The following is a 20,795-nucleotide window of genomic DNA, read 5'->3' as shown; positions in this document are numbered from 1 at the left end:
TTCCTTTGGCATATTTGGGCATTATAGTAGTAAATTACAAAACGTAGCAGAGTATAGAAAAGATTTAGTGAAAAACTGGAAAAGCAAGCAAATAAAATTGAAGAGAAATTTGGTATATAAAAAAAAAAAAAACAACACAAAAACTAAAATCACGGTACACCATGATGTAGTTAAAAGCAAAGTGTAAGGTATTGTAAAATGAAAACTGACCTTTCACATTTACAATGATGCATCTACTTTGACCATGCAATAGGAGCGCTATCATTGGCACTAGGACACAGCAGTAGGTGCTACGAAGCAACCGGTGTTTGAGTTCTTCATGACGTCACTGCTCCAGCAGTCTCAGTTTTGTGCAGCAGGCAGCAGTAGTAGGAGAGTGGGTTAGAGCAGCGGAGCACTGAGCACAGCATCACTGAGTTGGGTGCCTCTGTCTGTACAGTACTTTAAGAACATTTTGAACATAAGAGAAGAAATAGAGCCATAATGGCTTCGTCTGGCAGTGGAGTGGAGGAAGCCCGTGTGTCAGTTCTGACCCCTTTGAAGTTGGTGGGTTTAGTGTGCATTTTCCTGGCCCTGTGTCTGGATATTGGAGCAGTTTTGAGTCCTGCCTGGGTCACTGCAGACAATCACTATTATCTCTCTCTATGGGAATCCTGTTGGAAACATGCGAACACTGACGACAGCTGGCACTGCAACACCACATTCGGCACTGGTGAGAGAAGATCGGTTTTATCCCCATGTTAAAATATTTTATATATCTTTATTTGTATTTTTAGTTTGAGAATGAAAACAAGCTTAGATTCCCCTGACTGCATAACTGCCAAAGTTTTTGTGTAGCACATTTTATGTGGAGCGACTAGGACAATGCAAAGATCCCTGTGAAAGATCCTTATATTACGTTGGTTTGACCCCCTCTGAAGCATTGACATGCAGATCTGCACTGGGATAACAAAAGCCGCTTGAACAGTACCTGTTTGTTTCTTTTAAAATCCCGTTTATTTTTCTATGTAATTAACTTTTTTTAATTACCTCTTTTGTCTTGTTCTGTGTATGTGCGTCTTTTATGAAAAATTTCACGTTAAAAGCATTTGCGGCACAGTGGTTGTTGTTCCAGTTTTCCACCAGCTGTTTCTTTGTATTTTTTTTATATTTTCCACACACAAGCTTTTCTGTCCAGCCGTCTTTTCTTCAGTTTTCAGGGAGTTATAGTTGTTATAAGTCTAATATGTATACATTGTTTGTAACTGCTTTCGATGGTGCTGTTAACTATAATGCGAAGATTCCAATAGGCTGCACACAAATCAATGCACAGTGCCACGCAGAGAGAACGTGTTCTTTGCAGATATTATTAATAGTAAAATGAAGTTTCATTCACATGATTAACGCGGTTTTCTAATACAGAAGTAATTTTTTTAACGCTGTTTTTGTCGTGTACATGTTAATTGGCTGGCTGTGCAGTATTCTGTTTCATCATAATCAGGTCTTTCTTAGAATATGTCGAGTGGAGTTGGATTGTGTGATTCTTGCTTTTGTTTCGTAGGGAAAATGAGGCATTGTTGTAGGTTTCTTTAGTTGCTAGCAAGCGCCTAAATAAACTTTTGAAGAAAAAAAAAAACACCTTTACACTGCCAGATTATTTTGTATCCATAGAAATACATATCATGTTCTTCTACAATCTTTACATGCCCGTTTTGAAAAAATACTATTATTTGTTATAATTTCCTACCACGTACAGAAATAAAGTTAGATAATTTTTTCAACGGGGGGGGGGGGGGACTGCTGTAATCCTTTTTCCTTTAAAGGGCATTTAAACATCATGTATGTGGCGTTGTGCCAGGCTGCAGGGCAGTGGTATGAGCTGTTACAGAATGTTTCCCACGGGACCTGCAATTATAAATGCTGTTAAAAAAAAAAAAAAAAAATGTTTATAGTTAACTAAATTCTAACTCCGTTTCGTTAAGTATATGTACTTCGTTGTCATATAATTTAATTACCCAGGTTAAGAGGAGGGAACTTAAAAATATAGACAGACCCATTATTATTATTATTATTATTATTATTATTATTATATTATTATTATTATTATTACCCATTTCCACAAACATTTATTACATCCAGAACCTTCCCACAGTGACTGAATTAACCGAATTGAGGTTGTATTGAAATAGCTTAATATTATTACAGAGTCAATCCTCAACAGAGCAGAGCAACAATTTACATACAGCTTTACTGTTTGCCTGAAATAAAAGCTGTGTTATGTTTTGTACAGTCTCTGACGGATTTGTTTTATTTTCTGTTTGCTTTTGCATTTGCACTGCCAGCAGAATTAAATACACTAAATATTCTGGATAGATATGCACTATACAGTTACTTTACAGTGATGAATCTTAATGCTGCCACCCTAAAAATATATAAAGTGATTTTCATGGACCTCATTTTTTATTGTGCCACTGGACCTGTGGAAAAAGCTCCATCTGGATTAATACAGATTTAAAAAAGAAATCTCAGCATCTAGATCTTAAAATTTAAGTTGGGAACGCATCCTAACAATCAAATTGTAGAGAGAGACAACATGTTCCTGAATTAGTTAGTTGATTTGGCCAGCTTGGCTCAATAAACAGACTTACTCAGCTTCTTTAGAATGTTCTGATAGTGAAATGTCTTGAAGGACCGGATGTCTGCACGGCTTTATTGGGTTACTTTTTCAGAGGGAACCTCAACTATTCAATCACCAAGGGTACTGAATGTGTGTGCATGCTTAATACAGGCATTTCTTTATCTGGTTGACTCTGATTATTTGTAATAAAAAAGAAAATCAATTTTGTTGACTGTAAATATACATTTGTGTTATGTTGAGTCTGTATATCGTACAGGTAATGCCAACTGTGTCTAGTGGAAAAAAAATGTCAATTGAAAAATAAATCCCAGATGTCTATACCCAAGCACGACAAACCTACAATGTTTAAGAACAAAGATATTTAGTAAATAGAGGTTTTGAGTGGGAAAAATGAGCAAAAAATGGCCCAAACTCAAGCATCGCAAACCAACAGAGATGGTCACTTTCTCAACGATCTGCTTTGATGCAGAAGTGTTTTCAGATTTGGAAATGTGTGCTTGAATAATCACACAAATACACAAGTTTGTATTCCAGTAATAGTAGCGTGAATTAAAAGCATTTTGCATTGCAAAGACAAGCAGGTGTACAAACTTTCATGGCATCTAACCCAACCAAAGAATTATATATTTATAATTAACAAAAGTTATAGGCTAGACTTAATATTTCAAATTTAGTTAGAATCAATCAAGTGTGCAAAAAATAACTAAATGAAAAACTTTGAAGTTTAAATTAAAGATTTGAAATCTATTAGGATTATATAATAGACAATACTTTTCAGACAACGGCACTGACTGTTATTCTGAGTGGTAATAACCTTTATCTTTATATAAGTAAAGAAAAAACAGTATCTGGGGGAATCATTATTTATAAGTTTGAAATGGAGGGGAAAAGTACAAACAGGAGCCTAAATTGCTATTACGCAGCAAGTAAATAAACTAGCTGATCGTGGGAATAATCTTCGGCTCCCAACAAAATCCTTCGGGGCACATTGTGTGCGTAGGCGCGAACATTCTGCAGTCCTGGTGGAAGGCTTATGAGACTTCAGGGTAGATGTTTATTATCATTATACTTTGATGGACCTTTCAATTTCAGATTAAAGTACAAGGTAGCTCTGACTTCACACCCGTTGCTTATTTTAGACTTGACTTTCTCTTTGGGTGCATGCATCACCTTCAAAGCTTACTTGAAAACTTGAAAAATCCTGTGAAAGTTCTTCACACTGTCAAAAAGCCTACAGAACTGCTAATAAGAACCTTACTTTCACCTCTAGATTCCTACTTTTGTGATTAACTGTAATGATACAGTGTTGTTTTGGATGCACAGATTATAGTGTGAAGATCATTAATAATTATTTTAAAACAGCTCTCAAGAACCCACAAACTTTGCTTTTTTCATCTATGCTATTTTATAGACCAGTAATTTATTATGATGAGATTGTTCACATTTTTTATATTGTGACCTAACCACTATTACAGGCTTAGTATTGGTGTACTAATACCTACGTGTTCATTTTTATCAAATTTTGTTTAATATAAAAGTACAAGTGGTGCGTATCTGTTTATTTATGTCAAAGTAACCCCATTTACAAAGAAACAATATCAATAGTGATCTCAAAACAAGGACAATGAAGTAGTTTCATTTGGTGATATATTTAAGGAAAACTATCTTTTGAATATCCTTACTAAGTTGACAGCCAACCAATATTCAGTTTTATCACAATCTTTCTGGCTTTTAACCCTGTGCAGTCCATTTAGTTAGTGCTTGCCAGGCGTGTCCACTCCAATTTATTGTTACACGTGCTGTTTATTTTATACACGCTGTTTAAAATATATATTTTTTTCAGAGTAAAACAGGTTTAAAAGGCACTGCATTGCAAAAGGACACTCAGTACTGCATCTCCAGCCAAGCCCCACCCCTTGTTCGCTTTATTTTTCATATACCTCTTCATAGTCATGCATACTGATAAATCCTCTCTGATCACTCGTTTTATCACCAGACTCCTCAATAATGCAAGCCAAGTCATTATTTTATTACTATCACATCTCAAAAAGCTTTGCAAATGTCTGTGATATTCTTTGAGTGTTGGATGCGGAAACTATCTTTTTTAATTGTGTCCGTGTTATCTCTTTGGTGCAGGGTCTATGTGTATTGCTCAGACACGCCCCTTTTTTGGGGGTTCCTCTTGGCTCCTATCGGTCTCACTCAGTCATTGAAAGGTTTTCTCAGCTTTTTTGGAGAAAAAACAACTAGAAACCTGCGCTTGATGTCTTTTTGATGATGTCGGACAGAATCCGACATCGCTGTAAAGGGAAAATTGTAATGTCGGATCTGGTCCGACATAGGACCGCATAGGCTTAAAGCATGTGTCATAGAATTGTTAGACTTCATTTATTCCATAGCATTTAAATACCATACTATGCCCAACAAACATGGGTTTGTTGATTTAAAAATAAATAAATTGTAGGTCTATGGTGCCGTAGCGTCCCAGCCCAGATGGTAATGGCAGGGGCAGACACAGACACAGAAAGCTGCAAGTTTAAATGCACTAATGCGCTCTTTAATCAACAAATAAACAAAAATACAATGGTACAAACACTAACAAAAACACACTGGTCAAAAGAAACAGCACAAGGGCCAAACCAAAAGTTTTTACAAAAAACCACAAAAATATACAAACAGACAGCACAGCACTGAACACGAAACATAGACCTCCACCTCTATCGCCAACATCAATTCTAATTCTAAATTACCAACCATGAACACCTATTTTATACACCTGTGGCTAATTAATCATGCAATCATTTACTCAGTTGCCATATTGAATTGACAAACAAGATATCATTCAGCATTCACATGTGTTTTGACATGGAGAAATGTAACTCCCTCCCTGCCAACCCAATACCCACCCCCCCACCCACCCCCACACACCCCCCACACACCCCCACACACACATACACACCGGCAGGGCTTTCATCATCCTGCCACACTGCCACAAGCTCACATTATTTAAAAACAAAAAAAATAACATTTCTATTTTCATCTGACGCAGCCTGGAACAAAAGGTAAGTTTAACTCACGGAAGTCTTCAAGGGTGCCATCATGTTTCAGGACCCTGGACAAGGTCATTAAGAACTCTTTGGTTTGTATAGGGAAATTTGGAAAAATGGGTTTGTGAGGTTTAAAATTAATACAATTTAGTTTTGTATACATTGCTTTTGGACAAAATTTAAGAGTCACCAGTTTTGGACCAACTTAAGTGTAAATTATAGTACAAGGTATATGACTATTATACGGGACCAGTGCCTCTCTGCCATTAACTTTCAGTCAGTTTTCACTACCTTTCGTTTGCGTTCAGGTATACGTTACGGTCTCACGTCCCCAACTCAACTTCAGTGTGACGATAGGCTACTCGAGTCTGGCTCAGGACCAGAGAAAACACACCAGGAAACTCCACCACCTGTTTTGGTGTCAGATTGTCTCTAATATGTACTGACCCTATTTTTACCAAAACAGAAAGATCAGGTCCCAGGTCTGTGACGTCATCTGCTTGCACCACTAACAATGCCTACTGTTGCAACCAGGGCTTCAAGCCTGGGGCACCTCTGATAGCAAAGAGAATTGGAGGAACCATCTGGTCCCAGTTGTGCATGTCACTTTCAATGAATCGCCACAACATACTTTTTAGGGTTTTATTAATACACTCCACCAAACCGTCAGTGGTCTTAATCCCCAAAAGCTTACATGTTTAACTGACCAGCCGTGACGTAAAGTTGGTACCTTGGTCGGTCAGCATTTCACTGAGGATACCTGTCTGGGAGAAAACCTTCACAAGCTTGTTGACAACAGATTTAGAAGACGTAGAGCGGCGTGAGGTGACCTCTGGATAATGCATGGATAATAACCAATAGGTGTGTGTATCCTGCTGCACTCTTCTCCAGCGGTCCTACTACATCTACCCCAATACGCTAAAAGGGAGCTTCTATTAGTGGTAATGACACCAGTGGGGCCCGTGGGACGGCTCTAGGGCTAGCGAGTTGGCATTCCCTGCATCATTCACAAGAACGCAGCACTTTGCCATCCAGCCCCAGCCAAAAGAACACAAGCCTCGCTTTTGTTTTGTCCCATCCCAAATGACCAGATGGGATAGCATGAGCCAGCTGCAAGAAGTCCTCCCTAAAAGGCTTAGCAATGGACAACTGGTGACACACTTCCGCAGTCTGGGGTAATCTCTCAGCAATACAACACAAGAGATTTCCATTAATTCCAAAGTGAGGGTGCGTGGCTGCACGTCTGAGAGGTTCTGAGTTAAATTATTCCGTTTTTTTAATCTAAATCTGCCTTTACTGCTGGACTGTACAGCTTTCCTTATTCCATTAAAATCATGTGACTATCTGAGTTTTCAACTTTTTAGATTAGGTGGAGCTGGCAGAGTTGACAAGTCAAATTGAGTGAGGGGGTGGTGCCAGGCCAGGGTGCTGTTGCACAAGAAGTGAAAAGGTACCACAAAGCTGTTTTTAAAAACCTGCATATCCTGAATTAGACAGAAAATAAATATCTTTAGGACAATGATAGGGTTTTGCACGCCTTTTAGTATTTCAAGCTGTGGTTATTTCCTTTGCTAAGGCAGACAGTACTCTCCAAAAGCTTGAGCCTTACTCTCCAGCTGTCCCTGCAAACAAAGCATATGGTGCAAGATTTAAACATAGGATTATTAAATATTTGAGATTCTATTTTACATCCAGTTAAGCTTTAATATTGCCTTCCTAATTGATTGCAAAACTTTATCACAGGGGATGGTCTGTCAAGTGAGGGCTGTCAAAAGAAATACCATCTTACATGCTATAACTATGTTGAAAGTGTATTAGTGATGTCGTAGTCATTCAAGAACCACAGCGTGATGGGTTTCCATCACTGTAAAAGATTGGAAAAATCCCAGGTTTGCAGTGCAAAAGGGAAAACTTGCAACACATTTCAAATCCTTAAATCAGCTTTATTCTCAGGGTGTATGATCACAGCGCACTAGATTAGAGTATCATACAGTTCTAACAGCATACGATACTTTGCAGTATAAAATGATACACAACATTTGTGGGGGTTATTTTAGTAATCTGAACCAGCAGTTCCCAAACTGTGGGTCACAAGAGGTATCAGGGTGGGTAGCAGAACAAAACACAGTAAAACAAACATATTTTTATTTTTAAAATAATCATGAAATAATTACCCTAAATACATGACCAAACAAAATAGACAAAGGATAAGATCACTACTAGCCTTAATAAATTAGAAATAAATTACAACAATGCAGTCCCCCACCCGCATGTAAAATAGTCTGGACCAGAAAGCTATCTCATGCTGCAACTCAGCATCATCTCGCCAGTACGAATTAGTTATGCCAGTATTGTGTGTTTACGCAAACGATTTTAAAACAAGGAAGTACTAGCGATCTAAGTACAAGTCCAATCCCTCCATCTGAAAAGAAAAGCAAACCTGTGTCAAGGAAATATGATGACAGCTACATTGACTTTGGCTTCGAGAAATGCTTGCAAAGGAAAGCATGAAGCCCTCAAAGTTAAAATGGCATTTAATTTCCCGACACCCTGAATGCACAAACAAAGGCTGTGATTTTTTTCTGTGATAGGCTGTGATAATTATTATTATTTTATGTTTTTTTTTTCTTCTCTGTATTTCTAAGAGAAAGAATTTGACTTCTGCTCCACTGTAACGGGGCACATCAAGAATTTCCTGGCCCTTTGTCAAGCACTGTACACTACTGCAACAGCTGCTATTAACATGCTGTGGTTTTTAGTTGCTCTATATCATTTTCTGAATGGTCTTGCTTGTATCAAGCCTGGAGACCAGCTGAGCAGTACAGGCTGTACTAGCTGAGTAGAATTGGGTTTTCTAGATCTTTCAGTTCATGTAAAAAAAATCTCCCCTCTGGGCTACAATTCCAAATAGAAAATCTAAGTAGCTCTGGGCTGACAGCACTTTGGAGTATTCATTTGGGATTTTCCACTCCTCTCTGTGGTAAAGACCGTTCAAGTCAAGCTTTGCATTCCTATAGAGAATATGGATTTTACGGCAGTAGTTCACATCCCATGCAAATTTTAAATCCCGGCAGAATCATCTTAATGAAATATTCATAACAAGGATCTTAATAACCATACTTCCTGGATGGTTATTATGGAAATAGTTTGACCCGGTTCAGATGTTGTAGGTGTTAAAAGCATTTAAATGTAATGCCCCAACTATCAGTTACTGCGTGATGGTGTCCCAGTTTAGCCTTGAGTTAATCTTCAGGGCCATTTTGACTTCAATAAAACATTATTTGTCTCCACCTTCAAAGAAGAGTGAAGGCGTCCTGTATCGAGGCACTGGTGACCAGTGTGGCACATCATTATGTCATGAAGGGAATAGAGCTTGTTATAAATATTATATATGATGGCATTCATCCATGAAAGACATATTTTATTCATCAAAACCTTAAGTAAATTCACGGTACTGTGTTGGTAATGTGAATTAAAAGTAGTTTGCGTTACTATATCCACAAAATAGTTGAGATGAAATATAATTCTGTATTGTACTTGCAAAAGCTTTTTGGTTCTGTACTATATGCCACACAAGAATAAGTTGATTGAAGGTTTTAGCTGTTTCAGTCCCTTAACTTGGAAACTTTTACAAAGCACTCTTTGCAGCACTTTCAAGGCGCTTAGGCTGCCAGGGCTTATTTAGATGTTGGCAGTATTGTAAAACTGCAGCACGCAGAGCTCTAATCTGCTTTGTATTCTTGTTGTGTTTTGCAAAGTATAAAAAATGACAAGGCACTGTAGAAAAGTTCCAGCAAACTGGAAATAGGGTCTTTATTGTAAGTCACGTTTTAATACCATTCAGACTTTTCCTGTCACAGTATGTATTGTTGAGGCTTCAGCAAACCACTTTTTTTTTTTTTTTTTTTTGGCTGGTCCTGGATCCAAGTTATAGGGCAAAGCATTTTGCACCAACAAGTAATCTATAGCAGTCAGTCACAACATGGATCCAGCATCAAACTAAAGCATGATTCAACTACGGTAATACTTTTTGAACAATGTGTATATAGTTATAGTGTTCTATAGTTTGGATTGCTGGGTCTTCCCAGTTTTGAGGTAAGAGTCCTTTGTTTTAAATATTAAGCAAGTTACCAAGATACAATGCAATATTTCTGTAATAGACACACATTATCAGTTGGTTGGCAATAATAATATGTACTTTAAACTGTGACAATCTTCATGCAGTTGCGATGATTGTTTGATGGCAACCCTTGCTACAGTGTGTGGTTTCTGTTGAATAAATCACCAGGACTTCTGTGTGCTCTGTCAGATTCTAAAATACTTCAGGGGGCAATAACTCTCTATGAAGCTGTTGACTCTGATATAAGCCACCTTTAGGCAACTTTATTTTGACTGTTACTTAGTTCCACACAGATTAAGCACACACGCCTATTCTCACCCTGGATAGCAGACTGCTATAACATGTACTCTTTAACCTCCTAAAACACTTCCCTAGTTCCCTCGCCCCACACTGAAATGCATATTGTGACTCTGGAGTAACCAACCACCTACCTCCTACAGCCAGTGGGATGCATGGCATTGCACCTACTGACCTGCTTCAATACTACAGTAAAGCCAAAATGTTAACCGGCATTTCAACAGTTTACTGAAGATGTCATATCCTAAGCCTTGTCACTGGTCCGTGAGTGCACGTGTGCCTTTATGGAAGCAGCTGGTATGCGCAACAGGAGGCGTGCTGCTAAGCGACCAATTGAGCAGGTAGGCTTGCCCGGAGCTGAGCTGATCAGGAGGTCTGGATTGACTGGGGGGCGTGCCCGGGGAAGCTACACGGAGCTCAAAAGGCGTCTGCGCTATAGTTTGAGGCGACTGCACCGCAATGCTACACAGAGGGCCGGTTTGTTGACATTGAGGAGGAGAGCATCTGCTCCGTAGAATTTACTACGAAACCATTATACTCCAAGACGGTGCTCGTGAAAGCATGGCTCAACCGAGGTCGTCAGGAAAGGGCTGGAGTCAACCGAAGGATGCCGGGACTTCACTAGGTCAGTTTAGGGGATGATGATCCCAAACAAGTAGAGAGGTTTCATAGGGTAGTAGGTTCCTGGAGTGGACCGTTCCTTTTAGTGGGGCTAGCGCTTGCCTTGTGTGGCAACTTTTTATTTGTAGCTTTGGTTTGTTTTCTTTAATGAATCTGGCAAAGCATCCCCTGATTTATCACATGTGGTGGAGAATGCAGGCAGAACTTTTAATTGTATGTATGTAAAAGAAAAAACAATGAAGACTGACTCAAGCCTTGCCGGGTTCCCTACATCTGCAGAGCAGGAGATGTTATTAAACTTTTTTAGCTTGCCCTCCATGATCAAGCAGAGCTAAGGCCACTGCGCATTTGTGGTCTGCGGCAGTTTTGGAGGCCTGGAAGGACTGGCACTACCAGCACTGAGCTCCTGCCAGAAAGAGTTTCTGACTCTGGAGCCAGAGTTGCTGCTGCTAGACAAAGAGAAGCACCTTTTGTGTCATGGGCCTGAACCCATGCAAGCATTGAGTCAATGAGATTCTGTGTTACACTCTGGTCCAGATTTTGTAATATTTAAATTAGTTTTGACCACTGTTCATTCACATTGGCAGGTAATGGTCAAGTTTTCGGTGTGCCCAGACATGTTCGATAGAGTTCATGTCAGGACTCTGAGGGGTCCTGGGAAGAAGCTGTAGCCCATGTTGTCTCATCCAGGTAGTGTGTGGCATGTGGCCCTGTCTTCCTGCAAATGTTGCAATGTAAAGTGAAAAGCCTCATGATGGAACAATGGTATGAGATGGTTCTGAAGGATAGCAAATTAATGAGTAATGAAACTGAGAATCACCTTAATGAAAACGAACTTAATCTTTCCACTGTATCAAATCACTTCCCAGACCATGACACTGCAGCCACCGCTCTGAAATACAGGGGGAAAGCATTCGTACTGCACAGAATAAATAAATCTGGAGTAAAAACATTTCAAGAGGTAATAACCAAGGCTTTGATAAACATTTTCTTACCTCACATTTGCATAACAACCTTCTAGCAAGTCTCTTTTCTGCAGATAGTTTATTGTTACAGAATTTTTGGCTTTCACTGTAGATTCACTCCCTGTGCAAACAGGTACGAGAAGACCACCTAAAACAAGAAACTCTGCTGTATATGCTGTATATCGGACATTAGGTGATTTCAGGTGACATCCTAGAGTAATACCTGCTGTACATGTAGTGAATCTACTATTTTGTGGCAGGATAAATGGGCATTCAAGTAAAAAAAAAATATTGAAAACAACCATCTACAAAAAAATGATAAGGGACTTGCAAGAAAGTTGTAAAGCTAATGAAAGGTAAGAAAAGAAAACCTTTGTATTTCCTCTTTTAATAGTACAGAAGCAAAATAAAGATGAACATCTTGGTAAAGGGAGAGTGGAGTGTGAAAGCAGGATTATTTGGCAGTAAACTTGCTTGCCTGGGTGTTCTTGCTGTCCTCTCTCAGCCCAGTGTGAGGAGAAACAGCAGCAAGTCTACACTAGCACAGATGTGCTTTTAATGACAGCCCTTGTTGAAAAACAATAAACTGTTACAATAAAAACTATAAAGGGCAGTTTAAATTATCACTAGCTGAAAGCAAATTATTATTCATCAGTGAAAACGCAATGTATGCATTTTTTTCCCTGGCACAAATAATAAGAATAAACTGAAAATTAGACTGCTTGGTGATCATCAACTGAGACAGTTAGCTTTCACCTTTTGGAATCCTTGGTCCAGCCTTGCCCAGATGCAAATCTTCACATGCTCCTGTTGTCTTAAGTGAAGTTTTGGGCTTTGGTGGAATTAAGTATTGTGGCATCAGTAGAACCCTAATGAAAAATAAATCCAATTACTGGGGGCACCAAGGCTGACAAGGGCTCTCTTTATTTGGTAGCAAAGCCAAGTGCTTGGATGTCAAATGGTCAGACTGCCGTAAAATGAGAATTTAAAGCTGAGGTAGCTAAAGTTGTTGTTAAAATGTTGCAGTTAAGGTGAATTGATTCTCAAATAAAGGGTGCCATTGCTGTTAACACAGTTGCGTATGTCAACCAAAATTCCCAATGTGTGAGTTGTTGGCAGTACAGTCTTTTTTAGAATATTACACACAACACATATACAGTATTACAAGCACCTAGTGTATTAGGAACATGACTGAGCTGCACTGGACAACATCTCTTTTATAACACACACCTCTTGTACAGTAGCATACAGAAACCCCATTATGTACTTCACAGAACACTATGACTGAGTATGCCAAACATGACCACGTACACAGCATAACCCGCAACTTACATACAACAGACAGAAGTTCTCCTGAAATTGGGTGCGCATAAAAACAACATATTCTACATGAGTGATTTTGAACCCAAGGGTCTAGGTTTTGGTTTCTACCAGGAACTGAATGTATGTTTTAAGCATTGTTTTCCAGTGCAATACAGTAAGATGCACTTACGGGCAGCCTCTCAGACTTAAAGAGGGTGTAACTACAGTGATTACTACAATGGATGTTTATCACTAAACTGCAGGAAAAAAAAGAAAGAGACCTAGTTGAAAGAAAACCCTGGTCTGTTGAGCTACTTGGGGACCAGGGTTGAAAAGCTCTGTTAGTATAATGATAGCCGTGTTACATGTACAAAAACAGCCACATTAGAAGTAAAGTGAAACCCAATCTGGGCTAAACTGCCCCAGACCCTATTTCAATGATAAATGAAAACTTGACAGATCTTGGAAACTTGTTTGTGAAAAGCCCAAGGGAAACACAAATACCATTCCTTTACTGTCATGCACTGCAAGTCATCTCTATAAAAGATATTTTGGAGAAAACAACATGTGTTGTGAATTACTTTGTTGTTGCATATATTTGGTAGGGTACTATCTAAAGTATTTGGCTGTCAGAAAGAATTTGAACTCTAAACAGAAAACTCTTAGGAATTGGTTGGCTGTGCTGACTCAGTCTTGTTGTCTTGGCCAGTGTCACAGATATGTTGTAATGTCATTTTTGATTAAAGTCTTTTCATAGTCGTGCTCTTTAAAAAAAAAAACAAAAAAACAACTGGCTTCTTGTGTTAATGGTATAAACCTTGTTGTTATTGGTGTGCCCGTCATTCTTTGGTGACTTTTCAAATCTCTCTATATATTCCAGTCTCTTAAAACAAGTGTGAGTTCAACACAGGCTTCTTTAATAATTTATTAACATTTTCAGAGACTTGCTTTCAAACTGGTTTTAAATGCCTCAGGAAAATTATTTGTGCAATGTTAACTAAAAATGTAAGTATAAAGCACTGTATACAATTTAGCTTAGATTTTTTTTTTCCTTGCTGTTTAGCATTTGAAACACAGAATTTACCATAATGCATATTTCATGGCATTATGTAACACGAATAAAATCAATACTGTGAAATCTGGATTGAGATTTATTCATTTTTTATGCCAAGTTCTATGCAAGTTCTTCACCTACAGCTCTACCCTGACGCTCACATTTGGTGCAGAGATATACATGTCTATTAAACATTTTGAATGCAAATGAGAAAGCAGCCAGGGGGTTTTGATCCTGTTTTGTGTAAAAGGGAACAGAAACCACTTGCAATTTTCAGATTCCTCTACCACTCACCACATGTAATGTATTGATGAGCTTTTGATGGAAGGGGCAAGCCTCCACTAGCTGCTGGAAGCTAATCTCTTGGTAAACCACAGTAATATTTTACATACAGTTTCCAGTTTAGAGTTTATACTCATTTACTGTAACTTTTCTGCCCTTAGTTATTGTGGGGTGTGGAAAGATGTTGACCTTTCTTACTGAACATACTGTCTTGCTTTCCATGTGCCTATACAATGAATGTACTTGCCTCACCAGACTTTACCATGTGTTCCAATAGATTTTAGTACATTGTGCTTCTCTGGTTTGCCATTGAATTATATATAGATATAATTTCAAAACAAACAGGTAACAAGGACAAAAATTAATGGCAAGGAACAAGGAGTTCTCAATTAAGGCATACAGGAGTTCCTTTAGATTAGAGTTTTTTTTAGCTAGTTTGTTTGGTCTTGCTGTAAGTCTTATATTAGAACAGTATATTAAAGCCATCTATCTGGAAAGTGTGAAATCCTACTTAAAAAAACAATACAATAAAATATACGACTGAAAGAAGCAGCCTTTTGCCATTTCATTGCTGCCAGAGAAAACAAGATGCAGACAGCTATAAGTCCCACTGAATACCAGTCATATTCAGAGCACAAAATGCTGTTAAGCCCATTTTTGAGACTGTGTCACTAGGTGTGGTACACAGTCATATCACAGAATAAGCTGTAGTTAGCCTCATCACAGTCTGGGCTCTGCATCCACCTTTCAGAACTTAGCTGTAAATCAGTACTAGCATGTGTCATTATGTACAATGTAACACAAGCTTTGATTTTTATATATGTATTTTTATTTTTTAAATAATATGATCTAAAATAAGATCTTTGCATGTTTTGCGTTTGAGATTTTCTGCCTGCTGATGTAAACCCAATCTGATAAAGTAAACTATATATTTCTCTTTCTTTCTTCTTTTTCAGACTGGCAAATTGCAACCTTGGCTTTGCTCCTGGGAGGTGCAGCCGTCATCCTCATTGCCTTCCTGGTGGGTTCGATCTCTGTCTGCATGGGCTCACGGAGGCACTTTTACCGGCCGGTTGCTGTCATGCTTTTCGCTGCAGGTAAACATATATCCTCATTAAATCTGCATGAGGTCATCCCTTCAGTTTAATGCAGCGAGGGACGATGAAAGAGCAGTTCTTCTGCAGCATAAGCTGTTGGAGGAAAATCCGATCCCCTGGTGATTTTACTTTGTGCTGCATCAGAGATTTTCCAAAGACGAGTTTATACTGGCTATATAACTTAACACTGACTCTTCCGGTTGGCCCTGGTTTAAGATTGCCATATTTCATTACTTACTAACCAAGGGTAAAGCTAAATAGGAATTAATACAATGATGGAGGTATTTAAATTCATTTAATTATATATATTTTTGATTTTGCCTAATATGATGACCTCAGCATTCACTGAGGCTAAATTTGAAAGCATTAGAGTAATGTTGTATTTAGTTTGTTGTTAACAATAAACTAAATGACATAACACAGGGGTGGAATAAAAAAAAAAAAAAAAAAAAAAAAAAAAAAAAAAACTTGCTGACCTTTAACTCAACTTAATCTGGCAAAAATGTAAAGTCTGTTTTATCTAAATACATATGTATATTGTATATTTTTTTGTTCAAGGTCAAATAGAATACACTAGGGGAATCCTTTTAATATCACACCATATGAGTTTATGAGCTAATGAGACCAGTGGCATTTTAACTTTGTCTAAAGCCCAACTGAAGGTCACACTAAGATTTTACATGTAGCATCCAGTTGAAGGCTGTCAGCTGAGGGTAAAAAAAAAAAACAACACGCTGGAGCTGAATAATTGCTTTCACCTTTATTTCACCCATGACTATTTCTGCCTCATTAGAGATTTGCAACAACAAGTATTACAGTACAGCTACAGTGTTTTTCTATGATTGTCACAATACCCAGTTTAAATAGACTCTGTTCTTGTTTGGACCATGTAATCTTTCTTTAAAGGTCATCTAAATGTTATCAGGTGGATGATTTAGTTGACTTTTTACTGCTGTGTTGGTGGATATTTGTTAACGTATAAAACTAAATGATACATCATACATACTGTAGATGTTCCCTATCATTTAATCACTAACATGCTTGACTCTTTTTTTGTGCTGGGATTCCAAATGGCTTAAGAGAAACATACACTAGTTTAGTATGAGATTTAATTGAAAGGTACTGTACAAGCTAATGAATCCTGCAGGCAAGGACTCGGCCTTGGACGTTTCTGTTAACTTGTTTGGTCTCTGACCAGTAGGTAGAGTTGAGGTGCAATCAGGCGATGCACCCTAACCCTGCGGGAGAGCAGTGGCCAATGCTGCACTCCCTGTGAGATCCCTGCCAAAACTGGTAACTTTGAATGGTGCTCCCATGACACCCTGCATTCTAAATGGCAGTGCTTTCACTAGTCACTGGGGACCCTAGGATCTGGGAATATACAAATACATGTTTAAGAAAGCTAATTCAGTTTGAAATGGTTCCATGGGATGTATTCTGAACAGATCAATAAAACTGGTATGTCAGCTAGTTTGCTATTTACATAGAAGACGTAAGTCTTAAAGGCCCAGTATCATGCTTATAACTTTACAGTGTTCTTCATGTGCTGTCTTTTTTTAATTCTAAACAATTTTACCTTACCTGTGTTTTGCCATTCTCTCATTTTACTATTTTAGAGAGATCTGCCTTTTGCAGGTTTACCTGAGCGTTTCCTTTTGTGCATTTTCGATTTTAAAAAACATAAATTTCAAGTGCTACTTGAAATAACGCCAACTTGTGTTCAAAAGTAGCTACGAGAGCAGGCCTGCAAACTAAAGGCAGCAGGAATCAAGATTTACCTACTCACTTCAAAATTCCGTTATTTCTTGCTGCTAAAATATACAGAAATATTTTAAAGGGATTTTATTTAGTGTTGGTAATTACAGTAGTGTTACTGTAACATATCCATAACATGAATGAATGCATGAATGAATGAACAGGCTATACGCAAAATCCCATTCTCACACATTGTCAGTACTAAAGTTCGGAATGACCAGGCTTCTGGTTAGAAACAAATCATGAGATGAGAACCAAACACTGTGGTTCTGACCTGCAGTCATAACCAGTGAGGTCTTGAAAATGCACCTCTGGTCTTGGTCCTGATAGACCACTTAGTTCATTCATCAGATCATTCTTCCTTGCATACACTGCTACACATAGCAGGCAGGCTACAGCCTAGCAACCTAAGCAGCTACTGCCTTTAAAAGTCTGCCAAAGATGCAAGCAATGCCACCAAGCAGTTCATAATTCTGAAAAATAACTGAGTTATTTCAAGTGATTCGGGAAGATGGTAAACAGCACAGCAAGGTCCAATATAACTTATAGGTATTGTTAAAATGGAAACACTTTCAAACAATGGCTGCAAATTCATAATGAATTCCGACTGAATACCAATAAATTAAGAGACTGTATAATGATGGTCCTCTTTCAGTCCACATGGGTTTGGCAGCTGTAGCTCACGCTTCAGTGTATGCATTATTAAGTCTTTATAAATATTGTTTTAGGAAACACGTTTGAAAAAGAAAAAAATACAAACCAAGTTAAACTAAATCAATCCCATATTTTTGGCAGGTCGTTTCATTGTTTCATTTTTACTACTTGCATAAAAATAGCCGGTGAAGCAAGATTCAAGACTGTATTTTAGTGTGAAGCTAATTACATTATAATTGTAACTTAGTATTTTAGCTTGTAGTACCCACAGTACCTTAATGCCCTGTAATAATGTCACTTGATAAAGTGTTTTATTCAAGAACAGATCAATTGACCCTTAAGTTGTCACAGGGCTAGACATGATTAACTGTTTCTTATTATTTTGGTCCAAGTCAGCAAACGCTGACGCATGGTGACATGAAGTGTAGAAGTGGACTGCATCCCTCTACTATATTAGACAAACAACTTCAAGGGACTAATATAATGTAAACGCTAAAGGATTAATACTCCATACTGTATTCCATATTTCAGAACTGTAATTGGTACCTTATAAACTCTCATTCAAAAAGACAAGTGCATTGTATCATAAGTAAAGCAGTAGCAATTTAGCATTTGGTTAATTTTCCATTTTCTTGATCTGCAGTGAAGCCAATGGCATATACAGTATAACCTCCTGCTACTGCAGTTTGTTGCAGGTTCTGTGGGCAAGGGGAGGCTATTTTCATGTATTTTTTTAGACCAAGATAGTTTCCTTAGAGATAAGATCTTGGGTTTGGAAAACAATTAGACTGGCAATACTGACACTTAACTTAAAGACCAAAATCAGTGCTTAGAAATGTGTGATTCAGGACCTGATTACAGTTTCATCTGGTTAAAACTCTATTCTAATGGTAGAAATTTGTTCTCACTAGTAATAGAAGCTTAAAGAAACTTAGAATGCTAAATTGGGTTGGGAAGGAACTAGGTCACTTATACAATCTAGCAGCTGCATTTGACTGAGAGAGATGAGTGAGCTCACAACCTCGAGGGGTAAAAATGGAGAAATGTGCCCACCTGAAATATTGAAAGCAGAACGGTTTTAAATCACCCTGTATTGTTTTAAGGGTCCTGTTGTTTAAAAATCCACCAGAGGGGAGGAATTCAAGAGAGGGTGACGAATCAAATGCATCTCACTGCTTTCAAATCCCAGTTCATGTATTTATAAAAATGCAGCCATGACTGTTTAGCATTTTGACGCTGGAAGCATCGACACACAAAATGGACAGATATCAAAGTAAATACACATACAATAATGTGTGACAACCGAAAAGCCAAATAATCCAAATATGTATGTATGCCCTTTGTACTGTATGTAAAAGTGACACCTCTTTTAAAAATTTCAACGATAATGCTTGTTTTACTGTTAGGCAGGTCTCCAGAAAAGCAGGCTGCTTGAATGCAATCTGCATAATAGCTCTACTTTAGAAACAGCTTAACACAAGTAGTGTGGCACAATAAGACCACTGGCAAAAATATATGTTCTGGCACCATTGGAACTAAACCACAGTTGTGGCACTTTAAACACGGGCCCTACGGCTTAATGAGTTTTTATCCGAGCAAATGAAACCAGTGTCCCCATGGTGAGACGGTAATAAAAATATGTATGACTCTCCAAAGGTGTCAGCCTTGCAGATTGCTTTGTGCTCTGCTGCCAATCACTTGGCTAAAAAGCAGCTGAATGGGCCCCCCTGTCAACGGCTAATGGGACTGACAGAGATGTCTGGTCTGTGCAACAGATTAGAAAGCTATTTGTAAGACTGTCATGCCATTAGGTTTTACTTTTCAGTACTGCAGTTTTATCACCGATGTCTCCAGTATATGCAGGATAATTCTGCTGCCCCCTGCTGGCTCCTGTACAAATTAACACAGAGAAGGAACTTGTTTTTTTTCCTCTCAGTTCCTGCAGCAAATATGTCTTTTGCACCCCTTTTGCTTTCCAAGAAAATACACAAAGCAGAAATATGTCATTCACAAATCTGTTGGAGGGATGTTATTCAACTATAAACAGGCTTGAAGAATGTTTATCCAAGAATCAACTATTTACCCAAATGTCTACTGTGTAATGGTCTTTTTAAAATAACTTGCCTCATGCTAATGCATTCATGTGCTGTCATTAATCTTAACACATTTTGATGTAATAGATGCAGGATGCGTATTGTTTTTGCTGCTCGGTACTTTCTCTTTTGTTATTCACTTGGTACTTACCAGGGTCAGCACAGGTGAATCTCAATAGTACAAAGAGGGATCTAAGTAGAAAGTGAATGGAATGGTTCAGTTAAAATCTCCTCAAATCTTTGATGTATCCAAGACCTGCTTATTACTGCTGGAGGGTTTTAGTTTAGTCAGTATCATTAACTAGTGGTTAAACCCGCGTGTTATGTTTTCAGGGTACAAATAAAATATTTTGATCGTTTTTCCTGTCTGTCTGTCTGTCTGTCTGTCTGTCTGTCTATCTATCTGTCTATCTATCTATTTATATGTATATTGCAGGATCAAGTGTTTCTTTTAAGAGGCGTAGAGGATAATGTGAATCCACTGCAGGTGTGCTGAGCCCTGATGTCTTTTAATAAATAAGCAATGAATGACCTTTGGTCCAAAACCACAGGCCTCAGTGAATATCAAGGCAAAGGCTGATAGGAATTACATATTTATCATAAATTGCAACGCCCTGTGGCTTGTTCTATAACATCACATATTACTTTTGTATAAATCTGGTATTTTATTCTTTGAAGAGATAACTCACAGTTTTTGGCTTGCAGCCTTTTTTTTATGGCTGAGTGGACTTGAAGTCCAAGGAGGTGAAGTAACATGCCCTAGGGTCAGGAAGTGGCTGAGCTGGATTCAAGGACAGACTATTAACACAGACATCAGCACTGATTATATCTAGCCAGTGAGCAATTAACCAGTGGCCTGCAATAAATGGTTGACATAAGAATATACATGCA

The 20,795-nt window shown here is 38.2% G+C and overlaps 1 protein-coding gene across 1 annotated transcript in view; it reads left to right on the top strand.

Annotated features, from left to right (window-relative positions):
* Positions 1–344: 344 nt before the first annotated feature.
* LOC121327937 (transmembrane protein 47-like) overlaps positions 345–20,795 on the top strand; it is a 32,649-nt gene continuing 12,198 nt past the window's right edge. Inside the window, exons 1-2 of the mRNA XM_041272297.1 lie at positions 345–712; positions 15,262–15,402. Of these exons, the coding sequence (XP_041128231.1) occupies positions 484–712; positions 15,262–15,402 (370 nt within the window). The 5' untranslated portion in view covers positions 345–483. The remainder of the gene's footprint in view (positions 713–15,261; positions 15,403–20,795) is intronic.

This window comes from Polyodon spathula, chromosome 15, assembly GCF_017654505.1.
Source record: "Polyodon spathula isolate WHYD16114869_AA chromosome 15, ASM1765450v1, whole genome shotgun sequence".
In the NCBI taxonomy this organism is placed as follows: Eukaryota; Metazoa; Chordata; class Actinopteri; order Acipenseriformes; family Polyodontidae; genus Polyodon; species Polyodon spathula.
The sequence above is the reverse complement of the archived record's forward strand: the minus strand, read 5'-3'. Positions and strand labels throughout refer to the sequence as shown.